General features: G+C 36.7%; 1 protein-coding gene across 1 annotated transcript in view; it reads left to right on the top strand.

Annotated features, from left to right (window-relative positions):
• Window positions 1-9,823, top strand: part of ZDHHC2 (zinc finger DHHC-type palmitoyltransferase 2) — a 69,407-nt gene extending 59,584 nt beyond the window's left edge. The window contains exons 11-13 of the mRNA XM_047091956.1: window positions 2,663-2,775; window positions 5,051-5,125; window positions 7,843-9,823. Coding sequence (XP_046947912.1) covers window positions 2,663-2,775; window positions 5,051-5,091 — 154 coding nt within the window. The 3' untranslated portion in view covers window positions 5,092-5,125; window positions 7,843-9,823. The remainder of the gene's footprint in view (window positions 1-2,662; window positions 2,776-5,050; window positions 5,126-7,842) is intronic.
• Window positions 9,824-13,174: the final 3,351 nt, after the last annotated feature.

The raw sequence follows: 13,174 nt of genomic DNA on the forward strand, positions 1-13,174 counted from the left end.
ACTGAACAAGTTAATGAGGAGGCCATTCTGATGTGTTTCCCAGGGACATTCAAAGGCACCGGAGTCTTAGTGGGATGTCCCCTTTGAGTTTGGGCTTGAAAATTTAACAGAGTTATATCTTAACGATTTTCCTTGTATCTTCATGCAGAAAAATACCACTTTAATAGATTATTTAGAATGTTTTCAAGCTTTTATAAAGTTTAGTAGTTTTCAGTAACGTTTTTTACCCTTTAAGTGGTTTTTGTAGTTCAAGAAGATTTGGTTTTCAGAGATGGTATCTCTCCTTCTACTAAGTGTACCAAAGGCCCTCGGAGAAATCCTAATTCTGGCACTTTTGCCCTGCTAGGTGATCTTGAAGGGGTCAAGTAACCACTATTGACTTCCTTTTCCTTTAAATTTTGGGATTGGATTTTGACAGCTAAGTTGTCTTTTACGTAATTCTGTAATTCCTCCTTGATGAGCCCATATAAAATTGTTATGGCAAGTGACTGCCTCTCCTCTCTACTGCAGAGTTTTATGTCTGACTGTCTACTGAACATTCCCACTTAAATGTCTAAAAGATATCTCCCACTGAACAGGTGCAAAGCGGATATCTTGATTTCCAATCATCAACACCCTTCGGCTTAAATCTGATTCTCCTCCATCCTTCTGGATGTCAGTATACGTGACCCCATTCTCCCAGGTGCTCAGGCCAGAAACCATGCACCATTCTAGACTCCTCTTTCGTTACCTTGTATTTACTCCATTTGCACATCCTGTCAGATGCCCCTTCAAAATATGCCAATAATCCGAGTACTTTTTGTCACCCTCAGACTGCTTTCTGGTCCAAGGCATCATTTCTCACATGGATTACTTCCACATCTTCCTTGCTGGTCTTTCTGGTTCCATTTTTGCCCTACTTCAGTCTACTCTCCATTAAGAATCAGATTGTGTCACTCCTGTGCTCAAAACCCTCCCTTGGCTTCCCATCTTAATCAGCATAAATCAAATTAGTGTCCTTACCTTGTCCTGTCTAATCTGGCCCCAGTAGCTCTCTAATGTCATCCCTTACCACTTTCTCATCCCTCACGATCCTCAGACACACAGATCTTGCTGGTCCCCAAATGTACCTGGCATGTCCCTTATTTATTGTCTTTGTACTTGCCAATTCCTCTTCCTACCCATTTTTTTCCAGCTATCTGAATGCTCTTCGGCCTTTTCTTAATTCACTTCCAGCTCAGGTGTAACTTCACAATACAGGCTATCTTTGAAAACCCTTTGTAAGATAGGGACCTGCTCCCTCGCTTCCCCTTACTCTCTCTTTTTCTGTTGTCAGCTCTTCCTGTCACCTGACTTATTACATATTCGCTTATTTATTATTATTCTTCCTCAGTTACAGTGAAATTTCTGTGCAATCAAAGACTTTATTCCTTGGTGTAATAGGTACTCAATGAATACAGTTGAATAAATGGATCCTTCCTTGCCATTTGTTAGTCTTGTTGGCAGTAATGAATCTGCAAGGATTCCCTAAACCAGGACCTGGTTACTATGCTAAACCAGGTGTATGGTCCCTTTCCTGAAGAATAATAAAAATTAGAATACAAGAGTTATTTGGGGTTTTTTCATATAAATAGGAGACATGCTCTTTATTTTTAAAGATTTATCTCCAGAATTTTAATAAAGGGATGTTAAAGCTGCACAAAATTAAAATATTCTCCAATTTTAGATATGAGGTAATTATTAAGGAGCAAAAGCATATCCTTTAAAAAATATAGTATAGTCAACTCACATATGTGAAATTATTCTTGGAAGAAATTGAACTTTTTTTTCTGAACATGATTATAATTACTATTTCAGGGTGTTCTAAAACTACACTTATATAGTTTCTATGCCAATATTTTTTTCTGAGTGAAATGTTATTTTTTAATTTTTATTTTTTCATGCCACCCAATAGATTGATATGTAGCATGTGTACTTAAATTTTAAAACTTAAATTCTTCTTTGAAGACTCTTCATTCTCCAAATTAAACAACGTTTGTAAAACCTGATGTTGTCAGATGTTTTCAACATTTTTGCAAGATAGCACTTAAATTTGTTGTTTCAGTTTAAGAGAGGAAGATAGAGAATTCTTTGTTTAAGACTAGTTAGGCCACTTCAGAAACACTAGGCCAATTTTTCTCAAACTTTTATTTCTGCTATCACCTTCATATCTATGTTTTCCATATCCACATACCACATAAAACTAATATTTTTATTTAACATATTTATTTAAATTGGCACTGAAGTTTATTTTTAAATCAAACAGTGCCTCACTGTCATAAATGAAAACTGCAATAAATTGCCATAAATAGAATACAACTTTAAAAAATAAAATTGATAATTAAACACTATTAAATTCTAACTAGAATCCCTCACCTGCTAAAGTCAGAGGCGGAGGCCTGTTCTGTCAAAGAAGGAGACGCCAAAGTCAAGGATTGTCATCTTGTTATATTCAGAAGAATGACGAGACAATGGAAGGGAGAACGGTTTTCTCATTGCGAGTCAGTGCCATTTAATGCCTTATTCCCTGTTCCCCAAATCCCCTTGGGAAGTTGTTTGAATTCTGTACTTTGAGAAACACTCAACATAACCCGATCAAGAATTAACATGATGATTATGATGATGATTAATTATTCTTATTCAGTCCTGAAAACCATCAGTTCCCTGCAAAGCCCTTGAGAGAGTCCCAGAGTCACCTTCTCACGGATTCCCAGTCTTGGACTGAGAACAGCGCAAACCCAGGAAAAGGCAAAGCTGGTAAGGGTGCCCTGATTTGACTGTTTTATTTAATTAAGGTGCTTATTCACCTTTAACAAAAGGTGAAGGTAGTGAAAACAATCCTATCATATAACCTACAAAATTTTGGAGTTGGATTCCCATTGTAAATTTAGAATTAATTTTCAGGAACTTTTTTTTGTAAAGGCCTTTGGTTAATGTCTAATGTTAGCTGAAGAAGATCATTTTGTGAAAGATCTACATTGCTTTTATCCCAGTGTAAGAACCAAATATTAACTATTGCCTATTAAATAAAATGATGTAAGTATACTCAAAATGTAAATGTTTAATGGAAAAAGTAATCGACTCAGGCAACAGATTGAAAAACATCCAGTGAAAAAGATCTTAATGTGATTCTTTTACTCTAAGATTTCTATCCAGTTTCAGAATGTCAGGGTAAAGTGATTGCGTGATTGCCGTAACTTCAGCTGTTATTTCTTCAAATCCCACTCACATTTCTATTGTATTGCTGTTGATTTTAATCTGTGACTGCATCAGTTAGTATAGTTTATCAGCAAAGGGTTTGAAGTTAGACCTGATTTCAGATCTCAATTTTGACACCTAATTGGTGTGTGAGATTTGTAGTTACCTAATCTCTTTTAGACTTAGCTTTCTTTTCTTAAAATGCTACTTACTTCTCAGGGTTGGTGAGGATTAATCAAAGCATGTGATCATGCATGCCAGCATATATGGATGTGTGTGGTGTCCCTTATAATTGAGTATAAAATCATACATGCATGATGAAAGCACCATTAGCCAGAAAATCTTCTCCTTCATTTCTAGTCCTTTCTTCAAACTCTCTCCTAGTGCTGCCAGACTTTGGCTCACTTCACTTTATTTTATTTTTTTTACTTTTTTTTTAACGTTTATTCATTTTCGAGAGACAGAGACAGAGACAGAGCACAAGTGGGGGAGGGGCAGAGAGAGAGGGAGACCTAGAATCCAAAGCAGGCTCCAGGCTCTGAGCTGTCAGAACACAGCCCGACGTGGGGCTCGAACCCACAAACCGTGAGATCATGCGTGACCTGAGCTGAAGTCGGATGCTTAACCAACTGAGCCATCCAGGCACCCTGGCTCACTTCACTTTAAAGTGTTTGTTGTTTTATTTGAAATCTCTTTGGGATTTAGTGATCGTAAAACATGACAGTTCTAACTAAAAATTCTAAGGTCATTATTTAATATACAATCAGTCATATTCTGCTAAAATATAGGCTTTCTTTAAAGAGTTTTGTGCTTAAGGAATAGATAAAGATCCCCATCCTTTGAGTATTCCTGGTTTTGTCTTTCTTCCACCTTCAAACCGGCCATTCCATTTTCCAGTCTGTGGGAAGGGCTAGATATTGCCTAAACAAAAATTGATGACACCTGTTAGCCCTGTGAATCCCTCAGTTTTCTTGGAGGCAAAGAAGTGATGTATAGTCGGGGGTCAGTTTTTGGGGGGTGGAAAGACAAAGAGCCCCCTTTCTTTCAGAAGGAATTCATGTTTCCTCGTACAGTTCTGCATTAACATAGAAGGATTTCTTCCTTTTTATATGCTGTTACTTATTTGGCATGTTAGATTAATTTTCTGTTACTTGGATGGATGAATATTTAAAGTCTAAAGGATGATGTAAAAGAAGGAAAAGAAATGTGAGAAGGATGAGGTGAGGGAGGGCTCCAAGATGAGTTTCAGCAGGATGTAGTAGGTAAATGTAGAATTAGGAAGAGTACTTTAAGATGACGTGAGAAGTGCCCAATCCAATGTTATCTTTGATGTTTTTGTTCCTGCCCACCCCCACCCCCCGCCCACTTCCTCAGGTGTATATCTCTTTTTAAAGTGCTATTTTTGTGGGGCCTCTGAGTGGCTCAGTCAGTTAAACATCTGACTTTGGCTCAGGTCATGATCTCACGGTCTGTAAGTTTGAGCCCCACATCAGCTCTGTGCTGACAGCTCGGACCCTGGAGCCTGCTTCCGATTCTGTGTCTCCCTCTCTCTCTGTCCCTCCCCCATTCATGCTCTGTCTCTGTCTCAAAAATAAATAAACATTAAAGTGCTATTTTTGTGACACTCTGGGCGGTCAAAACTGTATTGTGTGTGTGTGTGTGTGTGTGTGTGTGTGTGTGTGTGTGTTTCTGTATGATCATCTTACAAACCTGTACTGCATGCAAGACACCTTTGGAAGCATATGGAGGGAATCAGGGATGAAAAAACTAGTCTCTCTTTATTCAAAAGCAACCCCCCCGAAAACAAAATGCTAATTTATGTTCTTTCTTGAAGGTATGAGCAATCCTGCATTAACCATGGAGAATGAGACTTAACTCATCAAACAAAATAAATTCATACTTTATGAAAGTAAGATACGTTTTTTTCTTAATTGTTATGCTTTGTATTTTTAACAATTTTCCAGTTCTCTTAGGGCAAATAGTTCCCATAAATGTTATTATTTATTTTTGAGTGATTGAAATTTGAAGATGTTTTAATTAACCCTTAGGATCCCATCGTGTATCATGTTGGAGACCTGTGCAGGTGGACCTAGCTTTGGTATTAGCCTGTATGTAGGGTAACTTGACAAATAATTGGAGTAAGTTGATGAATGAAATTCATTTTTATAGCAATGCACTAAATGGCAAGGATTACTCCTAAAATATTGAACTTTACTTGGCACTTATCTTGTCAGATGATAGGATCCTGGAGTTTTTTATTTTCTTCTGTCCTTCCAGATTACAGCAGTTATATCCTTGACCATCTGTCAGTAGAATCCCACTGGGTATTAGTACAAGACAATTATATCTTGTTAGTGCAAACCTCTAGCATCCTAATTTTGGGTTACAGTAGCACGCCATGGCATGCGTTACCCTTAAAGTAATAAGTGTTCCAAATCATTTTCTTTAAACCATAATTTTTTTAAACCTGTTGTTCTAAATCAGTTTCTTAAAAGGTAATTTCTTTATAAGCCAGCCTGCAATTAATACAATAAAGAGCAGCTTTGGAACAAAGCCATAATCATCTAAACAAAATAAAAAACTGTATGTGCTGTTATAATAAACACAGTATAGAGTTGAACAGTCAAGTTATCAAGACAAATCTCTATTTATAAAACTGCAATCTAGAATCCTGAAGTCTAAAAACAATCAAGAGAATGGAATCTAAAACACAAAATCATTTGTGTCAAAGTATTTCATGGATATCTGGGTTGTTTTCTTTGGTTTTTGACCCATTTTAATCCTCTAAATCTGTTTTCTTTCTTTCTTTTTTTTTAAATCTGTTTCTTTCTTTCTTTGGTTTTGGTTTTGATAAGTAACTATGTACTAACAGCAAAAAACTGATCTGGGAATTTGCCAGTTGACTAATGTTTTGGTTTTGGATGACTGTGGATGATCTCATAGTAGATCAGATTCATCATAACTATGGTTAGGATAGTGAAAATTTCATCTTAACTTGGCTAAATGGCAGAAAGACAATATTAAATTTCTAGAAGTAATTCTTTTTGAATTTTTTTTAATGTTTATTTTTGAGAGAGATAGAGACAGAGCGTGAATGGGGAACGGGCACAGAAAGAGGGAGACACATCATCCAAAGCAGGCTCCAGGCTTTGAGTTGTCAGCACAGAGCCCGACACAGGGCTTAAACTCATGAGCTGTGAGATCATGATCTGAGCCAAAGTCAGACGCTTAACCAACTGAGCCACCCAGGTGCCTCTCTAGAGGGAATTCTTAAAATGTAACTGAATACACAAGAATTGAATTACTAAGTAATACTACAAATAAAATATTATACTAGTTCTGTAAAGCATATAAAGTTTCCAGGATGTTTTTTCAGTATTTTGAACCATTAGTTCTAATTACCATTTGTTTGTGAGGTCATATGTGTTAAATGTTCTATATATTGATATAACCAGGGACATTTAAATGTGTCTTTAGAAATTGAATTTTCCCAAAGTAGCTAATATTCCAAATTGTTTTTAAAATATTTAAAAATAGTTTTTCCTGCTTTACATCTCAGACTTGCAATTTGTTCAGCGCACATGATATTGATAGGCTTAATTTAATTATATTCTGAATGATATTTTCATCTCTTCTCTTTTTGAAGTACATTAATAAATTATTTGTGGGCTTTTTATAAAATATTTATTAGTTCATACTTTGCAGATCGTTATGTCCCTAGACCCATAGTAGCACTGATGTGTAAGTAAAATTTAGCCTTTTCAACCTTCCCTCTTATACAAAGAAAAAATGCTGTGCTTCAGGTGCAGTGAAGCATCTGACTCTTGATCTCAGCTCAGGTTATGATCTCACATGTCGTGGTTTCGAGCCCTGCATTGGGCACCCTGCTGACAGGGTGGAGCCTGCTTGAGATCCTTTCTCTCTCCCTCTCTCTCTCTGCCCCTCCCCCACTCGCTTGCTCGCTCTCTACCTCAAATATAAATAAACTTAAAAAAAAAATGCTGGGGGCGCCTGGGTGGCGCAGTCGGTTAAGCGTCCGACTTCAGCCAGGTCACGATCTCGCGGTCCGTGAGTTCGAGCCCCGCGTCGGGCTCTGGGCTGATGGCTCAGAGCCTGGAGCCTGTTTCCGATTCTGTGCCTCCCTCTCTCTCTGCCCCTCCCCCGTTCATGCTCTGTCTCTCTCTGTCCCAAAAATAAAATAAACATTAAAAAAAAAATTAAAAAAAAAAAATGCTGTGCTTCTATGCACATGAAGTTTCAAAATGATTTTCCTACATGCCCATCCAGCTTAGCTGGCACTTCTAAACTCCTCCTGGCTTCAGACAAATGCAGAACTAGCAGTCCTGCTGCTGGCATCGGGGCCCCAAACCTTACCCTGGACCTACTGAATCAGAATCTGCATTTTCTGCATTTTAACAAGATCCTCTGGCCTTGTATATGCATATTATAGCTTGAGAAGGACAGATGTAGAGGTCTGAATTCAAGAACACATCTGAGCTTTCCAGCACAGAAAACATGGAATTCTGAGCAGGGAATGTTACTCAACAAACATTGAATGAATTGTTTTTGTTTTTGCTTTTTTTTATAGTTAACACAGTAATTTCATGATTTCTGTTTCATTTCAAGGTATCAGTGCTGCAGGTGGATGGCAGAGGCTTCCCACAGGAAGGCACCACGGGCCCGTGGTTCCCATTTCTTCTTGGCTGGATATGCAGAATATGAATTGGTTAGTTCTCTCCAAGCCGTTGCTTAAAATATAACACATTTTTAAAAAAACCAGTATAGAGATTGTTTCAACTAACACAAATTCCTGTTAAATATTAAAAGTAATTATGGTTTATGAATCAAGGACAAAAATATCTTCTATCATAAAAACTTGGAATAAATTCATGGGCTTATTTTCACCCAGATATTTGGGTTGTACAATGTATACACATAAAAAGCCCATTAATCATCTGATTTTTCTGATTCAGAAAATTGAGACTATTAAGATACTGAAGTTTAAAAGATTTCAAATTACAGTATAATGAGAGCTTTATTCATAAAACCTGTTAGTTACCTCTGAGGTGGAGGGAGCCTGTCAGACTTGTTTCTTCCCTCTGCTGTAAATCTGGCCCCAGACTGAGTGAACTCTAATGACTATGAATTCATTGCAAATTTTAATTGGCCCACACTTGAAAACTGCCATCATTTTTTGCCAGACTTTAATTCTAGCCTTTGTTCCCTTCTGGAAAAGAAGTGTGATCATTGATTGAAGACTGAGCTCACTGATAAGCAACTAGCTGGCAAATTTTTTGTCACAACTAATACATTTCTATTACATCCAAGATATATTTTTCATCTCTCCCAATCTTCTTAAACCGGGGGAAAATCTATATAAAAACAATTATGATTGGTTTATGATGTTCTTTTGCCAGTATGGCTTTTTTGAAAATCTGTTTTTTAGGTTATTTGTTCTACTGAACAGAGCAAACGTATTGAATTTGTTAAGCATCGCCAATGGGCCAATAGATTAATCCTCCATTGGTATCTATATTTTTTCCGCGTCCCCTCTCATCAAAAGTATGACACTTAACTTTATAGTTCTTCAAATACTTAAGACTAAATTATGCAAATCATTAAAACAAATCGTATACTTTCAGAAATTTAGTTCAACCTGAACTAAATGGCGTGCTGTTTGGAAATTGAGTTTAAGGTAAACTAATGTGGTGTGTTTGTTAATGCCAAAACGTTCGGCTTCGGTAAATATACTAGGAAGCTCTTGTGCCTTGTACGCACTATTTGAAGTTTTATTCTTTTTTTGAGTGGAGTGTAAGTTTTGTAAATGTTAGAGATTAGAATAAGCTTAAACAGTTTTTGGTACTGATTTTGAGAATTTAAAGCAGATTATCTTTTAAAACGTGCACAGTTAAGGAACCAGTATTTAATCAAAGAGACAATGGTATTACACTTTTCAAAATCTGAGTTAGACAAAAATGCAACACTGAAGAGACCAGGAAGGAGACTGGAGGATAATGGAGTAGAAAGATCCTTGCAATTACTTGTTCTTTCTAAAAATATAAAGCTTACATTTTAATGAGTTTATGAAAGAACCAATGTCAGCCAAGTCCATTTAAAGATCATTTGAGTGCAATTCTTTGAACAACAGGGATACTCTTTCCGATTTTTTTTTTTTTTAAACCTGAAGACTTTGATCTGACAATCCGTTTCAGGAAATCTCAGAAGATATGATGCATTTTTACTTGTTACTTTTAAAGCATTTTTTGGTCATCATTTTTTATTACCTGAAGTGCCAGGTTGGAACCTATAGCTACTGCTACGAGTCTTAAGGGCAACAGCATCACGTGATGTATTACGAAATATATGCAGCCAGGTTTTTTCAAAGCACAGTACTATAGCCATTTTTGTGGACAGGATTTTGTGAGGTGTTCCTTCTTGTCAAAATAGAAGCTAAGAAAAAAAGTGGGGTTTCTATTCTTTCCCTTGCGAGAGTACTGTTAAATTTTCCCCCTTTAGGTCTTTTGTGTAATCATTGATATACATGATGAGTTGATACACAGTAGAATCATTCGAAAAAAATTTTTACAAATAAATTTTTTTCCATTAAGTTGCATTGGTTCCCTTTTTGTTTTCATACAGTGAATAATCTTTCAAGGGTTTTGTTTTTAATCTAGGTGGTTAGAATTTTTAGAGATGATGGCATATCTCATTAGATATGCAGTATAAAGTTTACCTGAGTGAATAAAGCATCAGATAGACCTGCATTTTTGTACATATTTATAAAATGTACCTTAAAAACATTTTAAACATTTTGCTTTAAAAAATTTAATTGCTCAACTGAAACTTGAAGACACTTACACTTCCACTGTCCCGATAGTCCACTTAACTGATAATTTTGATTTTTTCCTGTTTTTAGAAATTCTACCATAGAAAATTTTTAAGAATTTTTTTAAATATTGTGCAAATACTTCATATACTTTAGTTAACTATTTGCCATTGTGCAGTGAAGAGGGTTTGTTTTTTAAAGACAAAACTTTGTTGCATCTAAATACAATGATGAGCCATTCAAGGCAGTGCTTACCCATGAATTCCCTCCTGTTCTACCATAATAAAGTCTGGTTGATCACCATTATTAGCGGTCTATATGAAATTGCCTTTGCATTGACAATCGAAATTGCTTTCAAGATACACTTTTCCTAATGGTCTACCAGAGCTATTACAGACAAAGTTGGTCTACAACCTGGCCATAACAAAGCTCTTTTTGAGGAGAGGTGGATGACAGGAAGAGATCATGATCTCTTAGTAAAATGATTCTGAGGACAATTAGAAACAGACTGTAAAACTTGAGTACGGTGCGTTCAACAGTTAAGTATGGGAAACACGACATATGTTTGACAAAAACTACCCTCTCTAGAGAAGTCACAGGATTTATAAAACATGTTCTTAAAAAATGAAGGTAGTCATCGTGTGATTCATGCTTCAGGGAAACAACCTGTGAAAAAATTGTTACTCCCTTCTATTATAAACCAGCAGATTTCCCCTCTTTTGAAATACATCTGTCCCCTGGTGTGATGTTCAGTGTATTTCCATCCTCAAAAAAAAGAGGATGTACATACAAGGATGTCTTACCATAATACACTCCAGGTCACTAAGAGCTCATCCTTTAATTGTTCTTACACCAACAAAAAATTCAAATGTGACCATTTGGGCAAAAGACAACTGCAGATCGCTTGCAGCTTTTTCTCGTGGCAGGAACGTGACAGCGAAAACAAAACCGGGGACCAAGCCCAGAGAGATCTTTGATGTTCTTGTTTGCAACCAGTATTTCGTATTTGTCAGCTTACAGGTGGGGGGAAAATGTCTGTTAAGATGATTCATCTTTTGAGTGGACTTATTTCTGAGTACCAGGGAAACCAAAGGGGGCCTCTTGATAAGTGATTTTAAGCTCTGGCTTGTGCTGTGTGAAGGAGCTCCTCGGTACTCGGAAAGGACGGGACTATTTTATGATTTATTAAAAACTATCATTTCTGTTGCATCTTCCAGGGAAGGTTTTCCAGTGTAAGGAGCTCTCCTGACCTGAATTTGTTAATACTTAATAGTTCTTGTTTGACAGATAAAGGTGCTTCATTAAAATGAGAAAAAAAATAATGCTACAAAGAATTCTGTTGATGCTGAATTAAAACTGTTGTCACAGAAAGTTTCAGTTCTTCTGTTTTTTATTCAACTATGAAAGCAAGGCTGTTGTCACAGGTAGAGTTCCTGTCTTTTTCTGTCAGTAAGGAGAGCCCCCTAAGGTCTGGTATTAAAAGCATCTTAAATGACTTAACCAAACATTTATTGTGAAAGGCGATTATTAGTAAAAATCAACTTTAATTACACACTCATCTTAGTGCAACATGCATATGTGTTTTAAAATTCTTTAAAAAATTGACTGAGGCAAGGAGAGGATATGGATGAGCCCTAGAATGGCTATATTCACCTGGAGGAGAGTCTCTCTACATACGTATAGCTCAACTATGATTTTTAGTTTACTCTCTTTGCACAGGGTCTTTGCGCTGGTCTGAGACACCAGCTAACAGTGTTTATTCTTGTTTAGAAGAAAAGGAAACACAGGCGCATGACAGAAGTGAAATGGGTGCCTGTCAAACCACAATGCTTTACGTTTTCTCACAGGGTCTCAAGTTTGACCAACTAAACCTTTTCCTGTTTCCTGCAGATTTTTACGTATTTCACATTTACTGTCACATCTTAAATTTCAGGTTGCACCAACTTAGTGGTTTCCCAACTTCCTTGAAAACAGTCTCACCTGTATTTCCACACAGGCTACTAAAAGAAACAAATTTTTTGGTCACATCAAACTTAGCATTGATTTCTCAAATGAAGAATAATAGCCGGTAAAGTACTAGAACATCTGACCTAAGAGCCAAAGAAAAATATCAAAATCATTTGTCATTTTATAAGTAACTGTTGATGTTGTGCCCGGTGTCCTCACTCTTCATCCAGCTGTTTTTCCCAAAAGGCTAAGTCTGTGAATTTTCTCTAGACACATTTCTTTGGGCTACTGCCTTCAAAAAGTAATAGCTTTGTTTGACTAACAACCGGGCCAGTCATAAACATACTTTGGGTATAGCCTCATTTTCATTTCTTACTTTTGTGAAGAAATCATGATGTGGTGAACTATTCCATTTTACAATTTCTAATTCTGTTGCTTCCCCAGTAGTTGGGTATGTTGTGATGAGTACTTGGTGTGGTTTTGTCAACATATATTGTATTTTTCAGCACAGTTACGGTGTCGTTGCATAATAAACAGTATTTTCCCATATAATGAGGTAAAATAATCCACACTCCAGTGTGCCTTCTAGGCACATCATTCAAAGTGCAATTTTCTTGTTGTGACATGATGGATATGAACGGGTAAGAGAGGAAATAATAAACTGTTGTTGTACAGATATACAAGGCACGTCGGATCTCCATCAGCTTACCAAGAAGGAATGTGAAATGATGAGAATGCCATAAGTGGTTTCTGTAGCAGCTACTCAACCTTCCCACTGTAGTGCACAAGTAGCCATAGATAGTGCAGAAGTGATGAGTCTGGCTGCATTCTGATAAAACTATTTATGGACACTAAAAGTTGAACTTCATGTAATTTTCACAGGTCAGTAAGTATTAATCTTTTGATTTTTTTCCAACCATTTTAAAACTGTAAAAACCACTCTCGTCTCACTGGCCATAGAAACACAGGCAGCAGGCTGGTTTGGGCCTGTAGGCCAGTTTGCTGACCTGCCCCAACAGAATTTAACACAATGGGGAATCTAGAATTAACAGCTCAGGAACATTACAAAACTATCAGCCAAATATCTTATATCCAAGAACTAGATTTAGTAAAGATCATAACGTTCCTCTTACAGAAGTTATAAAATATCATTGCCTCTTAAGAGACAATAAACAAAATTGACAC

Source organism: Lynx rufus, unplaced genomic scaffold (genome assembly GCF_022079265.1).
Source record: "Lynx rufus isolate CCGP_SWC_20201006 ecotype Redwood Valley unplaced genomic scaffold, mLynRuf1.p SCAF_3, whole genome shotgun sequence".
In the NCBI taxonomy this organism is placed as follows: Eukaryota; Metazoa; Chordata; class Mammalia; order Carnivora; family Felidae; genus Lynx; species Lynx rufus.